Below are 27,184 nucleotides of genomic sequence, written 5' to 3' on the forward strand. Positions count from 1 at the left end.
TCAATATTCTAGAATATAGATTTAAGATTCAATATTTAAGGTTTATTATTTAAAGCTTTAATTATTTAAAGCTTTAATTAAGCTCTCAATTATATTCTACTTCACTCGGTTTTGGTAATGCAAACATTATATATTTTTAAAGTTTAATTTGAGTTTCAGCAGTTAAGCTTTATATGACATATTTAATAGTAAAATATAGCTTTTTGTGTAGTAATAAAAGCTTCATCTAATTGTATAACATAAGCTTTAATAATACGTCTAATTCTAAATGTTAAACTCTCAGTATCAATATTCTAGAATCTAGATTTAACATTCGGTTTTAAAGCTTTATATAAAGCTTATAAAGCTTTAATTAAACTTTTCTTTGAAAGTCTCATTTCAGTTTTATATGCTTTTGGTAGTATAACCGTTAGCTTAGACTTGCGAAAAAATTCAAATAAGAGCTTTTATATTAGATGAGCTTTATGTAAAATATTTAAATCTCGAACTTTTAAGAAACCTCAGCTTTTATATAAGGATTAATACAACAACTTTGTTGTAGATTTTCATTTACTTTAATTTAAGCTTTCAGAAAAGCTTTTAGTATAGAAAATTTTCAGCTGAATAGCAAATGTTTGTATTTTATTAAGCATGAATAATAAGCTCAAATATTTTATCTGAAAAACTAAAAAAGCTTTAATATAATCAGTTAAAATTAAAACCAAATACTCTCTAAACTTGTATATTTGTTGATGTAAAATGTAGCATACATTTAGGTAGCATTTATTTGATTTAGTATAGTATACATTATAAGTGTTTAATTTTTGAATTATAAATACCGTGTTAAATATAAATAAGGTTGATAAAATTTTGAACTTCTGAACCTTTAACCTTTCCAAATATAACCAATGTTAGGCCAAACTAAATATGCCTAAATATAACATTTTCTTCTCTAGCAAAAACCTTTCAAGAAGGTTAGTTATAAGAACAATACAAATCTTAGAAATGTTTAGAAAAACTTTTTCTGTTTCATTTTCCTTTACTTTATTTTCTGTATGATTTAGTTTTTAAGCAAAGAAAATAGAAAAATCGTTTATACATTTACAAACAATATGTACAACGTACATATTTATTCTCCTAAATACATAAGTACATATTTTTACTGCTATATTTTATGTTTGTTTTGTTGATTAGAAACGATAAAACTTTACAACTCTAATGGCAATTGAGTCAGTTAGACGTTAGAAAATATAACCAGACATCTAAATGTAAACCAATCAGGATAGACTTTTGAACGTTTTTTTTTTTCTAATTTGATCTTAGAAATAATATTCTTTTACTCACTTCATTTGCTGCATTTAAATTGTGTATTTCTTATTGGAAATTGAAAAGTAATAGTAATTTGTTAAGAAAATTTAAATCCTAAAAGAAAACATTTTAAATAACGTGTGTATTTTTTTAATATTAAAAGAAATTTTTTTTAGGTAATATTTAACAGATTTTATGTTTGATTCTTAAATTTAAAAATATATGTTTATTTTATTTTTTGCAAATTTGATGATAACAGTGGTGTATGAAAAACATTGTACAAACATTAGAGAAAATGTTATTCCTATTTTGACGCTTTAAATAGTGTATATAGAAAATATATAATATATTTTAATCCGTTATTCCGAACTACTATAATTTGTCTCTAGTTCCATTTTATTTTCTAGCTGATTATTATGATTTTAACGAACTGCATAAATTTACCGTTACAATTTAGCCACGTCCCTGTTTTACATTTAATACTTCATTTATATTTATGAATTCTTGTTTAAAAAAAGAAAAAAATTATTAAATCTGAATGCTTATTGATTTAAATTGAAAGTTTGAAAAGTAAATAATACAGGTGTTCAATTGCAGATTACAAACAATATATTTTATTATTAAAAAAAAATAATTCAAAACAAGTAAGAATTTATAGTCGGCTATGGCCAACCATATGATACCCTACTAAAGTGACTATGAAAAAGGTTTTTCTAAAAGAGGGGTTATATGGGGACAGGGGGTTAATATGGGTCTATCCTTATAAATTTCGGTAGAGAAAATCAGCATTATCATTAAGACATAAAACAAAGTTTTGCAGATTTTTGGAGTGATACAAAAACATTTAATAAAAGTTATATTCTGGAGAAATAATTGTTTAGGGGACCAAGCGAACTAATGGACCGATTTTAACCATTCTCAATTGGATTCGTCCTTGGGTCAAAAGAAGAGCATGTGGAAAATTGTCTGAAATTATCTTGAAAATTGCGACCTGTAGCGTGAGCTACAAGGTTTACAGGGACACACACACGGACAGACAGACGGATGGATAGACGGACTTAGGTAAAACGCCTCAGAAAGCCGATTGGTATACTTTAAGATGGGTATAGGACCAATATTTTTAGGTGTTACAAACATTAGCACAAACGCATAATACCCTCCCCACTATAGTGGTGTAGGGTATAAAAATTAAAGAAAGATATATATTTTAATTTAAAGTAAAACTGGTAAATCTAAAAATTAAACGAGTTTAACACAGTAATATACAACTTTAATGCTAAACATCTGAATGATCAGAGCTGCAATTGGGATCATTACATGTACTTTTCGTACTCAACGTTCTGCTCACTATCTGAACGATCACTGATTCGATTAGGATCACGTAGCTTTAGGCTACACGATCAAAGTAATTGAGATTTCATCTATACATAAGGAATATCTAAATCCGTATTGATATTAAACCATTATCTAATAAATGTCTGGTGTCTACATCAGTAGCCTCTATACCAAATGGCGTACTATTCGAACATAGAGTTAGTTTGGGTACTGATGACCTTTATATAACAAAACTGTGAACTTTTGGCTTCGACAGCAAACCTTCCACTAGATTTATATGTGGTATCTACACTACATCCAGACAGGTTCACTAATGTCGGGCGTCTCTTCGGGGGGGACGAATTATTCTATCCTAGAGCTGCACTGAGTATCGGGATTTTCAAATATTCTTGAGAATAATATAGCGGATGTTCTAGGAAAAATAAATGACACAATTGTTGGGTCTTTGAAAGGTATGGCCACGATTTTTGGTAAAAAACATGACAAAGACCTGTATATTAGCTACACATGCTAGGCGATCGAATTTTCTATATAACACATACTGTAGAAGTTTTCATAACAAAGAAGAGACTACCCAGCTAAAAAAGATTATGTATGGATCATATATGGATTCATATATGAAGCATATATTTTCTTATATGTTCTTATCCGAAAATTGGCGGAATTGGGCATAATCTCCATATATTTTCATATATTTCCATATATGTTCATATATTTCCATACTTATCCATATATGGAAAATGTTTTTCATATATGATTCCATATATGTGTCCATATATGACATGATCATATATCGCCATTTTTCGGATATGAACATATATGGTCCATATATGATTCATATATGATCCATATATAATCATATATGATCGTTTTTAGCTGGGTATTGAACATTTTATTTGCCTATTCCCTGTTAAGTTCTCTACTGCACGATATATGTAGCTGATACATCTAGTATTGACATCGATTAGATAGAATCGTTTATTCTTGCCTCGGGATGGCACGTTCTGAATATGCACATGTGATATACTGTAATTGTTGTGATGTATGATCTTTCTGCTGTTAGATCACTATCAGTTGTCTACACGACATCCAGGTTGTTCGTAAATATCGGTCGCCTCCAAACCTGATGGCGAACCTTACGAACCTAGTATTTCTTTGGTAACCGATGAGCTTTATATAACACAACCGTGAGCTTTTGTCTTTGAATTTTTGCCGACAGCACACCTTCTACTACATCTCGATCTATCTACACTATGTCACTAATGTCGGACGTTTCTTGGGGAGCTGACGAACTATTCCAAAATAGAACATGCTATCAACAATCGGCTCCCGTTACAGTTACACATGCTAAGCAATCGCATTTTTTATATAACGACTACTTTAGAAGTTTTCGCCAAAAAACAATACTTATTCGTAAGTCAGGAAGTGCAAGACTTTTTCGATCACAAATACTCTAGTTCGTTCTTAATAAATCATTAGAAAGCTAAAAAGAATAAAGATTTTTCGAAACTTTTGCAGTTACAGAACTTTCAACTGAGAGCAAATTCAAACTCGATAACGAACTTTAATGTTAAATTTTAAAGCACGTTCCTGCTTAAAGTAATGAACATGTTTTTAATGTGTAACGAACTCTCTCAAATCCTTTTAAACATAAAACTTAACATTTTCGCAAATTAATGTAAAACATAAAATTCGTGTTTAAAATACACAAAACTAAATTAAAGAGGAGAACAAAAAAAAATTAAAGAAAAATATCCCAAAAATTATAATAAATACACAATTACTTTTTATTATCTCAACAGTTAACAATTGCAATACGTAGTATAACATGTTTCGAAATTTTATTTTATTTCTTTTCACCATTTTTCATTTTTTTTTTTTTTCAGTAAAAAAAAATATGTTTTTTTCCCAAGTTTATTCTATACATTTAATCTCATACATAATTTTGTATTTTTACTAATTTTTCTTAAAATAAAACCATTATTTTGGTATGCTGCACGTTGTATTTTTATTCAAGCTTTTAAACGTTTTCATGTTGACCATGTTTTCTGCTTTTTTTTCTTTGTTTGACCATTACTAATCATGTACAACAGCGAGTGTGTATGGTATAATGGCTGCGAAATAACTGAAACATGAAAATAGAAAAAAATAAAACGGTTTTATTACTTTGGCCAGTTGGCCAATTTTGAAAGGAAGAATGAAGAAAAAAATTTGTAGAATAAAAACCAAGTCTGACAGTTTAAAGTTTTGTTAATGTAAGTCTGCAGAGGAAAACCGTTTTGAACACGCAATTTAAATGGAATTGTTAAATTTAATGGAATTATTGAAGCTGGACAAGGAATACGAAACATATAGAATACGTTATTGTTTGGTAATTTTTTCAAAATATTTATACCCTACACCACTATAGTGGGGTGGGTATTATGCGTTTGTGATGATGTTTGTAACATACAAAAATATTGGTCATACACCCACTTTAAAGTATTAGAATCGGCTCAAAACCACTTTCTGAGTCGATTTAGCTATGACCGTCTGTGAGTCCATGTAAACTTCGTGCGCACGCTACTGATTGCAATTTTCAGGATAATTTGATTTGATACAATTTTTTGACCCGAAACCTATTGAAAATGGTTAAAATCGGTCCATTATTTGGCATAGCACCCATACAACCGTACTCCCCTAATAGGGCTTTTAAGCTCATAAATACGTTAAATGTTCTTGTATCACTCTAAAAATCGGCGAAACTTGGTTTTATATAAGTCCGAATGATACTGCTGCTTTTTGTAATAATCATTTGACCCTATCCTCCATATAAAGTCCTCTTCAGAAAATGATTTTATGGTCAAAATTCACTTATAAACACTAATATCACGATGATATTCTGCATAAATAACTTTAATGTAGACTTTAATCCCTCTACCAAAATTTATAATTATAGTTCCATATTAACCCTCTACCCTATACACCTCTTTTAGAAAACCCCTTTTTATACCCTTCACTTTCGTGAGAAGGGTATATATAAGATAGTCATTCCGTTTGTAATTTCCACAATATAATTTTCCGATCCTATTAAGTGTATATTCTGAATCCTTATATATAGTGAAGTCGATTAAGCCATGCCCGTCTGTCTGTCTGTCTGTCTGTCTGTCTGTCTGTCTGTCTGTCTGTCTGTCTGTCTGTCTGTTTGTCTGTCTGTCTGTCTGTCTGTCTGTCTGTCTGTCTGTGTGTCAGTCTGCATGTCTGTCTGTCTGTCCGTCTATCCGTCTGTCCTTCTGTCTGTTGAAATCAGTTTTCTGAAGACCCCAGATATCTTCGGAACCAAAATTTTCAATAATTTTGTCAGACATGCTTCCCAGAAGTTTCCTACTTAAAATCAGCAAATAATTAAAATTGTTTCATTTGTATTACTTTCTAATCAATCGAATCTATACAATACGCAAATTTACATTTGTAACAATTAACTGTTTAATTTACACATTTCATAAAGGGCAAAGAATAAATAATATCCATATATATTTACTTAATTCATAAACTATAATCAATAAAGATTTTGTAATCAATTATATCTCAATGAACGACACCCCAAGGCAGTCAGTATACAAATATGAAATAATTTTTGTCTTAAAAATAACAAACCAATTGAAGAAACCAATACCAACAAGTTATTTAAAGGAAACAAAAGCCAGAAGTTTCACAAGGAGTCAATGTATTGAAAGGAAACAAAACCCAGAAGATTTAGAAGGAGGTATTGTATGTCTTTTAGACAATATTACTCTCTCATAGCGAACTAAATTTTTTGGTCATTTTGTCCACCAACCGAACTGCAGGGTAGAACACATATATACATAAATACCCCAAAATAAACAATATAATCAACATTATTATTACTACTATTATTTATATACATATTTACTACACAAATCTCAATTGTATACCAATCTGCATGAAATATGACGAAAATCACAAAATTTGTAATTTATTTCGAAAACTAATATAAAACAATTTCCGCTTTCTTTCCTCTTCCATTTAATTATAGATTCACTGGCACGTGCACAAGTCACTGTTGAACCCAATACAGCTGTATTAAACGAAGGTGATCCCACAGAATTGTTGTGTCGTTATGCACATCATACAATAACATATTGTCGAATTGAAATACCTGGTGAATCGAAAATATTTAATTTATCTCCTGATTGGAATAAAACTCCTGGGTTTACGTACTTTGGCAAAGGTTTGCAGGCTGGCGAGTGTGGTGTTAGCATACAACGTGTCAAAGCTCTCAACAATGGTCAGGTTAAATGTAATCTGGGTGTTGAGGGTGAAGAACTGTCGGGCACTATTGATTTGGTGGTAGCATGTAAGTTTTAAAGGGGTTTTTTTAAAGACCTTAAGAAAAATCAAAGCTATTTGCTATTAGTTTGCTAAAATTAATTATTATTATTATAATTTCATTTTTATAGTACGTCCCAAACAACCTTTGGTTGAATTAATTACCAAACCCGATCGTGAAGGTTATTTCAATGCTCATAGTAATTTCCAAGCTCGTTGCATTGTGCCCGAAGGCCGTCCAGCTGCCAATATTACTTGGTTGATTGATAATCAGCCAGCCGATAAGCGTGTTGGTCCCTTGGATGTTACCTCTAATAATCCTAATGGCTTGGAATTATCTACCACCATCCAAGAGATTCAATGGACTTTGACTCCCGAGGATAATGGCCGTAAATTGGTTTGCCGTTCTCATCATCAGACAGATCGTGAAAATTTACCACCTCAAGAGGGTTCATTCAATTTGTTAGTGCGTTGTAAGTATTGTAATTTTTTTAATACATTTTCTTTGTAAAGGACAACTTTTAAAAATTTTCTTTTAAAGAAAATTTTCTAGAAAAAACACCTTTTTATATAAAATTTTCTCTTTTAGAGAAAAAATTTTCTGTTAAACATAAAACAATTTTAAAAGCATTTTCTACTAATTTCTCTTTATAGAAAATTTCCCATAAATTTTCTTTTTATAGAAAATTTTCCATAAATTTTCATTTTATAGAAAATTTTCCATAAATTTTCATTTTATAGAAAATTTCCATAAATTTTCATTTTATAGAAAATTTCCATAAATTTTCTTTTTATAGAAAATTTCGCATAAATTTTCTTTTTATAGAAAATTTCGCATACATTTTCTTTTTATAGAAAATTTCCCATAAATTTTCTTTTTATAGAAAATTTCCCATAAATTTTCATTTTAAAGAAAATTTCCCATAAATTTTCTTTTTATAGAAAATTTCCCATAAATTTTCTTTTTATAGAAAATTTCCCATAAATTTTCTTTTTATAGAAAATTTCCCATAAAGTTTCTTTTTATAGAAAATTTCCCATAAATTTTCTTTTTATAGAAAATTTCCCATAAATTTTCTTTTTATAGAAAATTTTCCATAAATTTTCTTTTTATAGAAAATTTCCCATAAATTTTCTTTTTATAGAAAATTTCCCATAAATTTTCTTTTTATAGAAAATTTCCCATAAAGTTTCTTTTTATAGAAAATTTCCCATAAATTTTCTTTTTATAGAAAATTTCCCATAAATGTTTTTTTATAGAAAATTTTCCATAAATTTTCTTTTTATAGAAAATTTTCCATAAATTTTCTTTTTATAGAAAATTTTCCATAAATTTTCTCTTTATAGAAAATTTTCCATAAATTTTCTTTTTATAGAAAATTTTCCATAAATTTTCTTTTTATAGAAAATTTTCCATAAATTTTCTTTTTATAGAAAATTTACCATAAATGTTTCTTTTTATAGAAAATTTTCCATAATTTTCTTTTTATAGAAAATTTTCCATAAATTTTCTTTTTATAGAAAATTTTCCATAAATTTTCTTTTTATAGAAAATTTTCCATAATTTCTCTCTTTTTGCAGGAAATGTTCCAAAAAATGTTCCTTTTTATAGAACACTTTCAATAACGTTTGTCCTTTAATAGAACATTTTCTTTAATATAAAATTTTCGCTAAAGACTCAAATCATTCTTTAACATTTTTAACTCTTTCCAATTTTCCCCTTTCCCAGATTCCCCCATCCAACAGGAAGAAACTCTTGTCTACGGCCTCTACCTAGACCACACCGTTACCGTTAATCTGACCATTCGCTCAAATCCCGCACCCGTTGTCGAATGGACTATTGATGGTAATGTGATACGTCAAGGTGAACAAGATGGTCGTTTCTCGGTATTTGAACCAGTCTATTTGGGACAAGACATGTACAATGTAACATTAATAATTGCCGGTTTAACCTTGGAAGATACTACCAAAACATATAATTTAAGAGCATCGAACGCATTGGGCTACGCAGACTATACCGTACGCATTAGTTCATCTGCCACACCACCAGCAAGTGGTTTAGAAATTGGTGCTATTGTTGGTATTGTTGTTGCGGTGGCAATACTTGTCTTAATCGTACTCATGGTATTGTTTGCACGTGCCACTGGTAGATGGTGTTTTGGAGGTGAGTAAAATATATAATTGTTATTTAGATGTAATTAGTTTTTTTTTTGGAGTATATTATTTAGAAAGTACTAATTGTTTTTCTTTAAATTTAAATTTAAAAGTTTTATAAATTTAGTTTTATAAAACTTTTATAAATTTAAAATTTAGTTAATAACATGTTCTTATTGCTGATAAAATTATATATTTTCATAATATTTCCTTTGACATACATACATTAATTGTTTACATTATTACGTGTCTGCAAGTTTTGTAATTTGTTAGGGCTCATCCTTTTCATGTTTCTGAAAAAAATGTACATGTATGTTGTGTCTGCTAGAGAATATAAAATATTTAGCATTTTTATTATAATATAAGTAACCACAGGTATTTCATATTATCCAATTGTATAATAAACATGTATCAACAATAGTATTTCTCAAACTTTGCTAAGTTAATAACTTCCTCTTTCTTGGAAAAATTTCTTGAAATTCATTTTGCTGTATTTGAGATACTCTGACAGTGTGTGGGATTAAATGCATTTATTTTTTTTTTCATATTTTTCATTAATATAATTTTATAAGTATTTTTCCTAAGCTTTTAATTTATACACACAACATGTAAGTTGTTATTATTTACATAATTTTTTACTCTACATAATGTAATACATTAACAATTACAAAGATTTTTGCATATGCACATAAGCATTAGACATGTCCGTCATTCGATAATAATTTGAAAACTTTACGGAAATCTTCAAAATGTCTAGTTTAGGTTAAGTAGTTTACAATGTAGATAATATATGTGTACCCTACACCACTATAGTGGGAAAAGTATTATGCGTTTGTAATACTTTCTGAGACGATTTAGCTATTCCCGTCTGTCCGTCTGTCTATCTGTCTATCTGTCTGTCTGTCTGTCTGTCTGTCTGTCTGTCTGTCTGTCTGTCTGTCTGTCTGTCTGTCTGTCTGTCTGTCTGTCTGTCTGTCTATCTGTCTATCTGTCTGTCTGTCTGTCTGTCTGTCTCTCTGTCTGTCTGTCTGTCTGTCTGTCTGTCTGTCTATCTGTCTGTCTGTCTGTCTGTCTGTCTGTCTGTCTGTCTGTCCGTCTGTATATCCATCTGTGTGTCCACGTAAACCTTGTAAGCACGCTACAGCAATTTTCAAGATAATTTGATGAAATGTGGTGCATACTCTTCTCCAAGGACGAAGCCTAATGAAAATGATTAAAATCGGTTCATTATTTCGCATAGCCCCCATACAGACGTGGCCCCCGAATATAGCTTTTGAGTTCATTTATATGTATGTTTAATGTTCATTTATCTCTCCAAAAAGTCTAAATGATACTGTCAATTTTTGTAATGATAGGCATTCATTTGATCATAGCCCCCATACAGGAAATGACTTGAAGTTCAAAATTCACTTACAAACGCTAATATAACGATGAAATTCCTTAACGCCATATAACCCTTCTTTTAGAAAATCTCTTTTTGTCAAGAAGTTCTTAAAATATTTCTAAATTAAGCTAAAAATCAAACTTACACGTCTTCCCTTTACCAGATATGCCTAAAAATTTGCTTCAGTTACATTATTATTAAAAACAGGATCAGGTCTAATACACATACATATGTCTGTATGTTCTTATGCCTACAAGTTTTGTTTTCCATCTTAGGTATTATTACTTTGTTAAAAAGGATTTAATTAAAATTTTAAATTGTATGCTTCATAAGAAATTGTTTATTATTCTTGTATTTTGTTTTTATTCAAATAAAAAAAACAAAAGAATTTAAACAAGAATCAAAGCTTAATTAACATCCTTTTCCCATGTCTTGTTTATTTTTTTTTTTCTGCGCAATTTTATGTGCCATAAATTAAAAGATTATAAAAGTTTAACTGTGTAATGTTGTAGTGTCTAGATGTTTGCATTTTTCTCTGATCACAAGTAATAATAGCCTAAGTTTAAAATTATACTCTCAAGAAAATTTTTATTTAGAATACAGATGTTTTTGAGTGAAAATTGTTCACGTAATAGACATTCTTTCTTAAGTAGCCTTAGGTGGTTAACGATTTTAGTTACTGAAAACTTACACAGTTTGTTTAGTACTTGTTGTATTTTACATAAGTTAAAATTTCAGAAAATATACCATACTTTTAGGAGCTATATAACTTTTTATACAAGATTTTATATGATATGTGATCTGATCATCTTACAATGTCAATAATTAATACTTATAAATTTCAGCTTATAAGTTTTACCTTACTAAAACAAAACTATTGCATACTTTTCGGTGTTTGCATAATAACATTTTTATTGCATACTTTATATAAAATCTCTTATTATATGTATAGTTTTAAACAACTGTGCATTACCTTTACATTACAAAGTTCCTGGTAATATGTGGATTTTAGATTTTATTGTATAATATGAATATGACATAATTACATTACATAATATTTTAGTCGGATTAATGTTAAATAATGTGACATGTTAAAAGTTTTGATATGTAAATAGTATGAAATTAAATTACATTTAGCAAATTAAAGTGAAATTGTGATGAACAATTTTAGTTAGATAGAAAAAAGTGTTATAAATTTAAAAAATAATTAAAAAAGGATTTAAAAATGAGCGGACTATTTTAATAATCAAGATTATTTTTTTTGTCTGGATATTTTTTGATAGAAAATAATTACAGGGATCGTGTGGGACTTATATGGGACTTCTGATTAGGAATAAAAAGACTTTGGGTTCAGTTACAATTCAACTGCGGAGGCTACTGTTCAAGAAATAGCCATAAAAATATTCATATTCTAAGCGTTTTCCTGCTAACACTCGCTTCAAACGAATCAATAGCATTCGGTACAAGTCTAGTCACATTTCTGTAGTTCATAATAGATAAAACACTTTCAGTCTCACAATATTACCTTTTCACCATGGTCATTTGGTTTTGGGGTCGGCTCAGCTAATAATGTGCCCAGCTTCACATATGATATCTTAAGCCTCGGGTTATCATAATGAACCCATTTTCCATCACAAATGATTCGGTGCAAAATTGATTTTCTTTTGTAATATTCAAGTGGCATTTCGTACATTCAGAATTGTTTTCGACATCTCTCGCCTTTCATTCGTACAGTATACAATTTCGCCGCTTATTGGATGATTCCAGTTGCTCGCAAAAATTGCTGCTTGATTATCACTCAGTGATTCTGCAAGCTGTTTGATAACAATCTTCTTGGACTATTGTATTCAACTTTTTTGGCTGGCATGGACTTTATTTGTCTTCCGTTTCAAAATCACAACACGTTGTAACTGAGGGCATACATTCACCATAATGTTACACTATAGTGGTTCGTAACGCACATAAATACTGGTTCTATACTTTAAATCGGTCCAGAATCGCTTTCTGAGTCTGTCCGTCCGTCAATCTGTTTGTATGTCAGTATGTGTATCTGGCCGTCCGTCTGTCTGCCTGTCTGTCCGTCTGCCTGTCTGTCCGTCTGCCTATCTTTCCGTCTATATGTCTGTCCGTCCATGTAAACTTGTGCGCCAATAACCGGATGTAGTTTTCAAGACAATTTCATAAAATTCGGCACATAAGTATTTTCCGTCCCAGGACGAATCACTCAAGGTCCAAATCGGTCTATTATTTCAACTATCCCTATCCGTCCGTCTTCCTGTCTGTCCGTAATCGGCTCAAAATCGCTTTCTGAGTCTGTCCGTCCGTCTATCTATTTGAATGTCAGTCTGTATCTGGCCGTCCGTCTGTCTGCCTGTCTGTCTGTACGTCTGCCTGCCTATCTGTCTGTCTGTTTGTCTATCTGTCTGTCTGTCCGTCTGTCTCTCTATCTGCCTGTCTGTCTGTCAGTCCATGTAAACCTTGTGCGCCAATTACCGGAAGTACTTTCAAGACAATTTGATAAAATTCGGCTCATAAATATTTTTTATCCCAGATCGAATCACTCAAGGATCAAATTGTCCTTTTATTTAAACTATCCCTAATACAACAAAACCTCCGAATTTGGCTTTGGAGCCCATAATTTTGTTAACTATAGTAGTATGTTACAAAAATCGGCATAACTAACTTTTGTATAAGCTGAAATGATGCCGCCGATTTCCGCAATGATCGGGAAGCTTGGACTAGAATCATTGCAAAGTCCCCTTCAGGAATGGCTTGATGAATTTTTGTTTTATTGTCTTATTTTTTGAACGTAAACTAATTCTTAATTCTTCATTTATGTATTAATTTAGTCATCAATTCATGGATTCTATTGAATTTTTTTAAAAATTCTCAAAAAATATAACATTCCATCATTTAATTTAAACCTCACTCTCAACAGCTTGTTGCTTTATTGAACTCGAAACTATTTGATTTTTACTCAGAACAAAAAAATCTTTGAATTCTTTATAATTAAAAAAAACAATAGTTTTATTATGCACTATATTATAAAATATAACATATAAAATCTGCAAACATTTATATAGCTTTTATTAAAAGTTTATTATGCATATTTAAGTATTTTGCATGTGGCACACATTTTAAACAAAAAAAAAAATCATTGTTAAAAAAAAAATATAAATGAACAAAAAAAAAAATAGTGGATAAATCCTTCCTATTCAACAACAATTAAACAAGAGCTAACTTAATAAACAAGTTTTTTTTTTTGAAATGCAAAAATAAAACAATCAAATTGAAATGATAAAGATAAATTTGGAAAAATAAATAAATGTTTTTTTATTCAAACAAGGATTATATATTTTTTCTAGCTAAAAAGGCTGAAATATAAATCCTTTAGTTTGAAGAAAAAACTTAAAAAAAAGGTGTTATAGAATTTTGTTTTTATATAAATTTAGTTTCAGTTTTAAAAAATTATATATTATAAGTTAAAAAAAAATTGGGTTTTTGGTTTAAAATTATACTAACAATAAATTTTATATTATTCAAAGGAAGAAAACAGTGATTTTTCAAAAAGTTTGATCACAAAGAAAAAAATCACTTGTAGTTCCTTTATATTAGAAATGTAGAGATCTTCCATATTAATTTTCATTTTCTTGGTATAATTATGGCTTTATAATTTTCTTATTATTTGCATTTGTTGTTTTTGGTTGAAAGAAAACGGTTTTGTTAAAAGTTAGTTCTTGTTTGTTGTTGTTACAGGAGCTACCCTTAACACCGACATTGGACCCGACTCTGAAGCCCAAATAAATCCCCAACACAATGATGATTTCGATGGTAGAGAATTCAATAATGGTGAGGAACACATTGACACCACACACCAAACAGAAGAACCCACTCCCCCTGTAACCGATAAACTAGAGACCCAAAAGAAGGCTGATCTCAAAAATAATGGCTCAAAGACCACAACGACAACTGCCACAAACGGTAATGGACATGCCGCCGAAAACAAAACAAATACATCGGTCTAACAAGTTTTTACACTAAAATTAATATAAAACTTAACTACAAAAAAAAAACAAAATTAATAACTTTATTTTTAATTAAATCTAGAGACATTATGACAGACAACGACATTTTTTATAAAAAAAATCAATTTTGAACAAAATTTAAATCTTCCTAAACAAAAGCCATAAATTAGAAATCTATTAAAAAGCATTATAAAGCAAATTTAAAAGTAATTGTTTTAAAAATGAAAAATATTTTTTTAAAAAAATTACTTTTTTAAATTAAAGGCTGTTAAGGCTTTTTAAAGATTTTTTTATATTAAGGCTAAAAAATATTTAAAATTATTGCCTGGAATTGTATTGCAAACCATGACAATTTGTACACACATGTTTTTTCATATATATATATTTTTTTTAACCCAGTTTAGAGACCTTTAAGGATTTATATTTTTTTTCCAAATAGTTTTTTAAGTAAGTTAAAAAAAAAAAAGAAAACAAAAATCTCAAATATTAAAAAGCACATTTTGAAAAGAGCACAAATTTTTTTATATAAAAATCTTAAAAAAAAACTATAAAAAAATAAAATTAAAACAAATGGTATATATAATAATTTTATAATTTTTAACAAATTATTGTGAATGCCCGTAAGAAATATTTTATTATATATATAATTTTATTTTATTTTTTTTTTGTTTATAATTATAAGCCAAGTATTGTGTTTAGTATGATATTTTTTATGATATTTTAAATGAAATAAATATTTTTTCTTTCCACTCGAATAACTTTTATAAATCTCAAATATTTTTAAAAATAACCTCAAATAATATTGTTAAACCGTCCTAAAAATATTTATATACAATTTTTTTTATTCTTTCCGTAAATCATGTACTTAATTTAAAGATTTTATTATACAAACTAAATTAAACAAATAAATTGAATCTATCATTTCTATAAATTATTATAACCTCATGTCAAATGTTTTTTTTTTATATACTTATTTATATATTTGTATGTACTATATATGTATATGAAAAATAAGAAAAACAATTTTTGTCTATTTACTATAAAAATCAATTAAGCTAAATAATAAATAAACTTTACAACTAAATTTTAAAAAATAATAAATAAAATAAAAAGAAGAATTATTTTACTTTTAAGCCCTATAATAAAACAAGTAGGAAAGTATAGTCGGGCATGGCCGACCATATCATACCCTATACCATGAGTATATTTTAAAAATTTGTATTTTTCATAAAGAAACTTTTATGTTGAATTTTACCTTAATTCCAAAGTATTTAAGCAATTTATTGATAAAAAACGAATTTTCTAAATGATGCTTTATATAGGAGTATAGGTCAAACATGGGCCGATCCTCATGGAATTTGGGAAAAGGATATATTTTTTAATAATAGTTAGTTATGTTGAGTTTCATTGCGATACAAATGGTTACAAGTCAATTTTAGATGTTTAAGACATTTTTTGAAGGGGGGTTTGTATGGGGGCTAGGGTCAAATAAGGGCCGATCTTGAAATTTTCGGACTGTAGCTTGCGCACAAGATTTACAGCCAGCCGGACGGACGGACATGTCTTAATCGACTCAAAAAGTGATTCTGAATCGATCGGTATACTTTAAGATGAGTGTAGAACCAATATTTTTGTGTGTTACAAACATCAGCATAAACGTATAATACCCTCCACACTATAGTGGTGTCGGGTATAAATATCAATGAAATTTGATATTTTTCTTTTAGGGAAGAATTATATAGAAAATGTTTCAAAATTCTTTTATGATTTTCTTCTACCACCAAAAAGTCCACTTAGTCTATCATGTCACTCATACTAGAACAATCGTGATAAAAAATCCTATAATCCTAAGGAATGAAATATACAGTACATTTTTTCCAGTACATTTTAATAACAAGAAATACCGCAGTATCGTAGGGTTATTAAGATATTTTAAAGTACTTTTTATTTTAAAAAGTGTTACTATATAATCCAAGTCAGTAGATTTGCTAATAGGCAAACTAGTTCATAGGCTAGTCCATAGGCAACTTAGTAGACTAGATAACATACATATCCATAGACTATCCATAGACTAATCAATAGAACAGTTTGAATATTCAGTGGACTACTTAATATATTTATCCTTAAACTACTTAACAGAATAGACTAGTTTATATACAAATTCACCGTAGACTAATCTTCTTATTCAGCCTTATTCATAGACTAGTCAGTAAAATATATCATAGAATAGTCAGATGCAAATTCCTAGACTCGAACATATGCTACTCAATAGATTTGTTTATATACTACTCACTAGAATATATCATAATCTAGTCAAAATAATAGTCTATAGTCTTGTCTTGTCTTTGGACTAGTCCTTTGACCATTTAATATTCAATTCCATAGACTAGTCATTGAATATTCAAAACACTATTCCATAGACGAGACAACAGACTAGTCAATTGTATAGTTCATAGATTAAGTAGTCAGAGACGAAACCATAGACTACTCTACTTATTCAAAGACTAGTCCCAGCTTTAATAGATTAGATACTAGACTAATCAATAGAGTAGATACTAGACTAGTTAATGGAATAGTTTATAGACTAGTCAGTAAAATATATCATAGAATGGTCAGATGCAAATCTCTAGACTAAAACATATGCTACTGAATAAACTAGTTTAAATACTACTCGCTAGAATATATCATAGTCTAGTAAATATAAGAGTCTGTAGTCCATAGTGGTCCATGGACCAATGGTATTGTTCATAGACTAAGTAGTCAGAGACGAATCCGTAGACTACTATTCTTATTCAAAGACTAGTTCCAGCTTTAACAGACCAGTCAGTAGAGTAGATACTAGACTAGTTAATGTAATAGTTGATAGACTAGTCAGTAAAATATATCATAGAATAGTCAGATTCAAATCCCTAAAGTAGAACATACGCTACTCTATAGACTAGCATCTAGACTAGTTCATATATCAGATAATAGACTAACCCATAGACTAATCCATAGATTAGTCTATAGACTAGCCTATGGATTAGATTAGAGAGAGACCTAAGCGCTGCGACCCTAGTTTGGATCTTTTGTGCAGCCCATTCACCATAACAGGTTTAATTCACGTATGAAAATAACCTACAGAATTCGTATATTTTCGTAAATATTTACATGTACTTTAAAAACACTTCCGTTTTTTGTCACGTATGTTATCGCAATATTTGAATCCATATTTTGGAAAACAATGGGATGATTCCTTTTGCAAATATAGTATTCTTTAAATGAAACAGAATGACATAATTGTTTTCCAAGTACTCCTAATTTTACAAAATCTATATCACTCTGAAGGCGTGCAAATGTCACATACAAGCGTATGGAATTGCCCATATGCTACTCAATATACTAGTTTATATACTACTCACTAGAATATATCAAATATAGTCAAAATAATAGTCTATAGTCTTGTCTTGTCTTGTCTTTGGACTAGTCCTTTGATCATTTAATATTCTAGACTAGTCATTGAATATTCAAAACACTATTCCATAGACGAGACAACAGACTAGTCAATTGTATAGTTCATAGATTAAGTAGTCAGAGACGAAACCATAGACTACTCTACTTATTCAAAGACTAGTCCCAGCTTTAATAGATTAGATACTAGACTAATCAATAGAGTAGATACTAGACTAGTTAATGGAATAGTTTATAGACTAGTCAGTAAAATATATCATAGAATGGTCAGATGCAAATCTCTAGACTAAAACATATGCTACTGAATAAACTAGTTTAAATACTACTCGCTAGAATATATCATAGTCTAGTAAATATAAGAGTCTGTAGTCCATAGTGGTCCATGGACCAATGGTATTGTTCATAGACTAAGTAGTCAGAGACGAATCCGTAGACTACTATTCTTATTCAAAGACTAGTTCCAGCTTTAACAGACCAGTCAGTAGAGTAGATACTAGACTAGTTAATGTAATAGTTGATAGACTAGTCAGTAAAATATATCATAGAATAGTCAGATTCAAATCCCTAAAGTAGAACATATGCTACTCTATAGACTAGCATCTAGACTAGTTCATATATCAGATAATAGACTAACCCATAGACTAATCCATAGATTAGTCTATAGACTAGCCTATGGATTAGATTAGAGAGAGACCTAAGCGCTGCGACCCTAGTTTGGATCTTTTGTGCAGCCCATTCACCATAACAGGTTTAATTCACGTATGAAAATAACCTACAGAATTCGTATATTTTCGTAAATATTTACATGTACTTTAAAAACACTTCCGTTTTTTGTCACGTATGTTATCGCAATATTTGAATCCATATTTTGGAAAACAATGGGATGATTCCTTTTGCAAATATAGTATTCTTTAAATGAAACAGAATGACATAATTGTTTTCCAAGTACTCCTAATTTTACAAAATCTATATCACTCTGAAGGCGTGCAAATGTCACATACAAGCGTATGGAATTGAACATATGCTACTCAATATACTAGTTTATATACTACTCACTAGAATATATCATAATATAGTCAAAATAATAGTCTATAGTCTTGTCTTGTCTTGTCTTTGGACTAGTCCTTTGATCATTTAATATTCTAGACTAGTCATTGAATATTCAAAACACTATTCCATAGACGAGACAACAGACTAGTCAATTGTATAGTTCATAGATTAAGTAGTCAGAGACGAAACCATAGACTACTCTACTTATTCAAAGACTAGTCCCAGCTTTAATAGATTAGATACTAGACTAATCAATAGAGTAGATACTAGACTAGTTAATGGAATAGTTTATAGACTAGTCAGTAAAATATATCATAGAATGGTCAGATGCAAATCTCTAGACTAAAACATATGCTACTGAATAAACTAGTTTAAATACTACTCGCTAGAATATATCATAGTCTAGTAAATATAAGAGTCTGTAGTCCATAGTGGTCCATGGACCAATGGTATTGTTCATAGACTAAGTAGTCAGAGACGAATCCGTAGACTACTATTCTTATTCAAAGACTAGTTCCAGCTTTAACAGACCAGTCAGTAGAGTAGATACTAGACTAGTTAATGTAATAGTTGATAGACTAGTCAGTAAAATATATCATAGAATAGTCAGATTCAAATCCCTAAAGTAGAACATACGCTACTCTATAGACTAGCATCTAGACTAGTTCATATATCAGATAATAGACTAACCCGTAGACTAATCCATAGATTAGTCTATAGACTAGCCTATGGATTAGATTAGATTAGAAAGAGACCTAAGCGCTGCGACCCTAGTTTGGATCTTTTGTGCAGCCCATTCACCATAACAGGTTTAATTCACGTATGAAAATAACCGGTTTGATTGGTGAGAGGTTGAATATATCCTTCAGGGCTAGTATTGCAGCACCTAAGATTCTTTCTTGACGAGTCCTTAGTGTTGTTGCATAGCTTCTATATGGCGTTTCTTGGGATGAATTGATGATATTTGAGACCACAGTGTCCTGTGTGTAGTTAGTATTCTGAGATCACTTTCGATAAGCGATAACAGCATTTGGGATTTGGTCTGTCTAAGCCCTGTTGTTGCTTCTCAGTGGCGAGCAAATTCCGATTCGACCCACGATACGTATCTTTGTCTGATGTAACCTTGTCGAATACCAAAGAATGGTTCAGTTCCGATAAGTTTACGATGAGCGCTTTCATTTGCTAAGCAGGCCCCATGGCCGGGTACCAAACATGTTGTTAATTTGTTGTTTTTACCCAGTTCGTTCGGACACACAGTCCCGACCTAACTTTATACGAGAGTAAGTGCTGCTTGGCTGTCTGACATTATGTAAATTCTCAGACCCCTTAACCTTCTTCTCACCCACTCTCTGGCACAGATGAAGATGGCGTAGATTTCCGCTTGAAAGATTGAGGGATATTTTCCCATGGAGATTGCCTTCTGGAAGTTAGGCCTGCTCCAGCCTATGGATTAGTACACAGACTAGTCTGCATTGTAGAACATAGACTAGTCCATAGACTAACTAATAAACTAGTCCTATTCCATCGACTAGTTAATGTATTGTTTATACAGTAATCCATAGACACTTAGTTCATAGATTAATTCATAAACTAACCAACGAACTAGTCCATAAATTTGACCATAGACTAGAACATAGATGAATCAGTAGACTAGGCCATAGACTAATTAGTAGACTAGACCATAGACTAGTCAAGTCTGGACTTATCCATAACCTAATCAACAGACTAGTCAATCGACTAAACCTTCGACAATAGAACAGTTAATGGACTAATCCATAAACAATTCAATAGACTAAACAACAAGATAATCTGTAAACGAGTCTTATTCCTGTGAATAGATCAGTTAATATACTAGCCAACAGACTAGTCGAAAGCTATTTCTCCACAATACATAAATAACAACGAAATGAAGGTTTGTGAAACCAATTCGACTGATTTTAATGTATTTTTTGCTACTAAAACCGAATATGATATCTGTTTTTCTCTATAACCCACCATTTTCTCGCAAAACGACATCGAATATTTTGTTCAGTTTGATTTTTTTGATGTCATCATAAATATGGGGGTTCATTATATATATTTCTGAAGTTTCATATAAATCGATTGAAAAAAAATAATATGTCACTGTGGTTTCAACAAAATTTTTCAATATTGCATAGCTTGAGTTTGACCTTGGCAGTTTATGGGTTAAAATTATTCGATTTTACTAAAACTTCAGATATATGTTTTCTGTTATCTTCAATTTTATATTCTGAAAAGGTTTTATATAAAATGCATAAGCGTAAAGAATAAAGCCTGTTTTTTAAAAAAATTTAACAAAATATTGTTTTCTCCGAAATTCCCAAAATTAAAATCATAGGTACCCCTAATCCGTGAGAGATATCGACCTATTTCTTTACTATTTTATTTCCGTATTTATTGTCCATAAGTCACATGAAAATTTTAAAATTTGCTTAACAAAATTGTTTAAAGTTTAAAACTGGAGTTTTGAAACTAACGTCCCATTTATTCAATATGAACATATTTAATTAATAACATTCACTTTTTAATACCTTCTTACAAAGAAAGGCACACCTTGAGCAGAGTAATCAGTAACCGATCAACCAATATCCATATTTTCATAAAATTCTGGAAATTATTACATCCACTAAAATCAGCTATTTGTATTTTAACTTAAATTTTTTCTACCACGCTTGTCCCATTTTATTTTTCAATAAAACATACATTTTAATAAATGTAACACAAGTAAATAAATAAATTGCAGTAACTTTATTAGGTTATGGTTATTTGTTTTATTATTTTTTTTCTCCTCTAACATTTCAGACATAACATGGTATTTTTATTTTAATTTAAAAAAAAAATATTTTGTTTTATAGTTTCATACACTATGTAAATTTGTACAAAAAAATTTACACTTTATTTAAATTTTACAATTTGCTGCATACAGTACAATAAATAAACTAAATAAAATGAAATAAATAAAATAGTAAAATGAAAAGAAATAAAAAAACTTACTGGGAATTGCAAAAATAAATATAAAGAAATATTTATTATTTTTATGCATATTTAATTTTATTTCATTCAGTTTTAATAAGACAAAATTTAGAATTTTTGCATAATTATTATACCCTGATGTGCTGATGTTTGTAACGCACTAAAATTGTTGTTATTAAAGTCGCAATTTTCAAGATAATTTGGTGAAATTTGGCATATACGTTTCTTTTAGCCCTAGGACGAAGCCTAATGAAAATGGTTAAAATCGTTTAATTATTTCACCTAGCCCCCATACTATAGAATCCTCCAAAAAGTGCTTTTGAGCTCATAATTAAGTAAAATATAATTTTATCTTGATTAAAGGATCGGTCCATATTTGCTCCTATCCCCCATATAAAGCCTCTTTCAGAAAATTTATGTTTCTTCAATAAATTGTTTAAATAAATCGGAATAAAGGTAATATTCAAGATAAATGCTTTATTATTAAAAATTAATCACATTTTATATTCATACCTGCTGTAGGGTATCATATGGTCGGCCACGCCCGACTATACTTTCTTATTTGTTTTTAATGAAGATTATTTCTTGGTTAAAAATAACAAATATTTTCAATTTTTTTTTTTTTGAAGGATTGATTAGGGGGCGTATGAGTAATTTTATAATAATCATACGTACTGGTTTTCTACTGAGACCTTGTATTTTGTAAAAAATACCTTATTAAATTTTATTATTTTTATTGTTTAATATTACTTAGTAAACTTTGTACATTTTTTAAACTTTTTATATATTAACTAATTTTATAACAACTTAGCGTATTATAAAGTTTAATTGTTTTGATAATGATAAATTATTGAATGTCAAAATAATGCTATTTTACAATTGTATATTCCACTTACCTTAAATTTAGTGCACTTGTACGTAAAAAGTATTTATTATTACTGTAGGCCCTATGTTCTCATTATACGTATATCGAATATATCGTTCATATAATTGAATACAATAGCAAGAACACTTGTCGAAAAGCTCAGTCTTGAAGTATTCTTATACAATTTTGTATAGATGTTTGTATACAGAACTTCATCGTGATACTAATGTGTATAAGTGAATAACAAACGTTCAAATTATATTCTGAAGCAGTCTTTCTCTGGGGGCTAGGGTCAAATGAGAACCGATCATTAAGTAAATTTACAGTATTATTTAGGTTTTATTAGCCTAAGACCAATTCGGGGTATACGATTGTATGGAAGCTTGGTGAAATAAAGAAGCCAATAGGGTTCGTTATTGGGCCAAATGTATGGTACATGCCAAATTTTATCGAATTGTCTTCAAGATTGCGGCCAGTATTGCGATCACAAGATTACCATGGACGGACGAAGGAAAGACGGATGGAACGACAGACTGTATAGGACCAATATTTCTAAGCGTTACAAACATCATCATATACGTATAATGCCTTCTCTACTATAGTGTGTGGGTACCATACATAATCACTTTTTAAATAGTTTCGTTATAATCGTCCTACGAATGTTTTATACACTCAAATAAGTATTAATATGGTAATAGTGACTTCCTGAGTCTACTTTAAACCAAGTATTTTTCACAATTTCGGAAATGTTCATATATGTAACGCTTCATAATAAAATTTGGAAAAAAGTTATGAAACCTAATTTAAAGTAATTTAGCACATATTAAACCAAAGACCCTGTTGCATTCGAAAACAACATAAAATGGCAATAAATGTAGGGTATCTTATGATATATTCTCACTTATTGCCATCTTCTTAAAATAGCTTTTAGCCAATTTTAATGATGTTATGGTTAATCAAGATAATCGATATATAATTATAAAACTATTATAATAAACTAAATTTAAACATTGAAATCAAATAAATAAAAAAAATATGATTAGTCAAAATTATACTCACTACTGACTTAACAAGCTCTAACGAAAAAATCCCAACAAATATAGAAAATAACAAATATTTTGTAATTAACAAAAAATGAAAATTTGGATTTACATTTTTCAAATTTTAACAATATTACTAACGCAAAATGTAAAACTAGTAATATCAGCTAGTAAGGTAATTAAAAATATTAAAAAAAAATCCATAAAATTTTTATAAGTATTGTCGCTTTTTTCATTATCACTAAAAATCTAGCGTTCTTTCACTATCGATATAACTTCCTTTCATTCCGATTACAATAAGGAACGTATAAAATTATTTGATTTTAAATTAATCAAATATAAAGGCCGTAATGCTTTAAATGGTTCTTTGATCTTAAGTGAAGATGTAAATGAATTCGATTTATATGTTTCGGTGGTGGCGCCGAAAAAACATAAATCCTGGACTCTTATCAATACCAGTGTTAATGGTTGTGAATTTTTACGTGGCACTAAAAATAAGGCCTTAAACTTTACTTATGTTATCTATAATCAAATAAAAGCCGCAAATCAATTTCCCAATGAGTGTCCAGTGCGCAAGGTATAAATGATTTCTTTTAATAAATATGATTGTTAATTTTTTATTTTCTTAAATATTTTAGGATGTTCCCATTATTGTTAGAAATTTCTATATGACTAATGAAAATAGTCCACCCTACTTGCCGCCATTTGTTTTCAAAGCAACTTTAATGGTAAAACAACAGGAATTACTTTTATATAAAATGGTATTAAATTTAGTGGTTAAAAATAAAAAATAAAATAAGTTCCCAGGATAGATTTTCACAACTGTTTCTTTTTTGTCATCTACGGAAATGGTGCTATGTGGGCCATGGATCACCCTAGTACACATGCAAATGTATGAATATTTCACCACAGAAAAGTGGACGAACTTTGAAAAGTCTAAACGACTATTCTGGTGAAATAATGGAAGGATTCGAACCATTTTTTATAGGCATGTATGTTCACAATAACAGTTAAAACAAACACACCAAAAACGAGACGGATATATGTTATGACCACGCCCACTTCGTATGTTTGCGTTAATTTTGGAATTCTTAAGTCAAAAAAAAAAACAATAACTTAATAATATACAAACTGAATTAAGCCTTATAAGATCAAAACGCTTTAAAGAAGTAGGCGTAGTTATAATGAAGACACGCCTACTTTTAATGTAGAAAATGTATGCATGTATGTAAAATTAATGCGGGGCAATTTTACAAAATACTATTCTAATGTATACAAATTTGTACCCTAATCTGATATAATTTTTATGGTAACCATGCCCAAAATCAAACATTTCGCCCACTTTTCAGTATTTGTTTAAAATTTTAAAAGTGGGCGTGGTCAATATAAATATTATAGTTTTATTTATTAACCTTAATGCTGATTTTCATTAAATTTTGTTTTAAACAATGATCAAGAGAGCATTCTCAAAACATATAGATCAAAACCAACAAATATTGTGGGCGTGGTCATGATAGTACCGCCCACATTTTTTGTAGGCTTATAACTAAGTTTATGTTATGTATGTGAATTAGATGGAAGATATTATCTTTAAAATATAATCAATAAATACTTATTGGAAAAAAACGTATGTTTGGATATGTATTGGTTTCACTGCTTTGCATATTTTGGTTTGATGTTTAGTTTCGCTTGGCGTTGTTGTTGTTGTTTTCTTTTGTCATTGCTAAAGTAATGGGTAGAATCGGGAAAAATTATAGATTTTTTCAATGATTTATTGAGTATAAATTAAATTTCTGCTAAAGAGACCGATCCTTACAGAATTTGGTAAAGAATTTTTTATTCCTAAAAAACTTGTTTATATAAAATTTTATCACTAAACTATTTTTAATTTTTAAGTAGAAGTTTCTAAATGGAACTTATATGGGGGTAGGGACAGTTCTTTTTACCGATCCTCATGAAATTTGACGACAATTTTCATTAATATCCATTCTTTTTTAAGCCAGCTATCAGTGCTAAAGTAATTTTCTAAAGGAAGCATGTATCTAATATGGCCCGATTCTCATACAGAGAGATTTTAGTTTCTATAAAACTTATGTCATTTCATTGCTATAACTGGTATTTTAACGTTAAATGTTAAAGTCAAACTTTATGTGAGGGATAGGGTCAATAATAAACCGATTGTCATAAAATTTAAAGAAAAAAGATTTTGGGTACTTCATCGACATAAACAAAATCCCAATGATCCTTGTATTCAAATTATGAAAACATATAAATGTTATGATTATTTCTAATTTTACTCTTTCGAGGCTTTTAAATAATACCTTTATAAAATTCTTAACTAAAATTTTGTTATTGTTTTTGCAGGCAAATCGGTTAAAATGTCAACCAATGAAACGTAAGTATTTCTTATAACTTAAATTATGAAAAATAAAATAAAAAATAAAAAGAAAAGCATATTCGATTATCGCTCATAAACAATTGGTGAAAGATATCCATTAATCGTTCAAACATTAACAATTATTAACAAAATGGTAAATTGAAATAGCAATTATTAGCATGTCATTATAAATTTTTAGTTAGAAAATTTTTTGTTTTGTTACTTACATGTAGTGTGTGGTGTTAAAGCATGATTTAATGTAGTTATTGTTTAATTAAAATTAAAGTATATTTTATCAAAAAAAAAGAAACACGAACTATAAGCACAAATCGACATACATACATATAACCAAACACCTATAAATACTCTTACACATACAAAACAAACACACAAATACACATTGATCGAAATATACATACAATTACATACATACATATAGATTTATACATTTATTAGTTCATCATCTTTGTCAGCGCCTCATTAATCGAATGCATATTGTTAATTTCCAAATAACCAACTGTTTCCAACTGTCTATATACTCGTACTTACTTAGTTTATTTAGCAATAATGTCTACGTCCAAAAAATACATTTTAACGTAATTTTTGTCTATGTGTATTTATGTTTCGAACAAATAAAAATTTGATTGTCTATCCTCCCTCTTTGTTACAAAATTGAAAAAAAAACTGCTTACATCGAACTAAAATCCAACAAAAATCAAACAAAATCTATTTCACTTGTGTCACATGCGCTCAAAATCAAAAATCAAATCAATCAATATCATTTATGTTCATCTAAATTCAAAAAATAATAAAAATCAACTTAAAAAAATAAATATCAGTATTTCAAACTCACTGTCACTGTTAAGTCCCAAATTCAGTCTACTAAAACAAACA

General features: G+C 29.3%; 1 protein-coding gene across 6 annotated transcripts in view; it reads left to right on the forward strand.

The window, feature by feature from the left end:
• LOC119599967 (fasciclin-3) overlaps positions 1-27,184 on the forward strand; it is a 243,190-nt gene that overhangs the window by 200,415 nt on the left and 15,591 nt on the right. For 5 of the 6 annotated variants that reach the window (XM_037949939.1, XM_037949937.1, XM_037949938.1 and 2 more), the window contains exons 2-5: positions 6,659-6,979; positions 7,083-7,424; positions 8,681-9,115; positions 26,278-26,308. In XM_037949939.1, coding sequence (XP_037805867.1) covers positions 6,659-6,979; positions 7,083-7,424; positions 8,681-9,115; positions 26,278-26,308 — 1,129 coding nt within the window. Of the gene's footprint in view, positions 1-6,658; positions 6,980-7,082; positions 7,425-8,680; positions 9,116-14,245; positions 14,981-26,277; positions 26,309-27,184 lie in introns of those variants that run through there. The other variant, XM_037949942.1, reaches the window with a different exon arrangement.

Source organism: Lucilia sericata, unplaced genomic scaffold (genome assembly GCF_015586225.1).
Source record: "Lucilia sericata isolate MDLA Ls3-8-SP2 unplaced genomic scaffold, ASM1558622v1 Contig000098F_arrow, whole genome shotgun sequence".
Lineage (NCBI taxonomy): Eukaryota > Metazoa > Arthropoda > Insecta > Diptera > Calliphoridae > Lucilia > Lucilia sericata.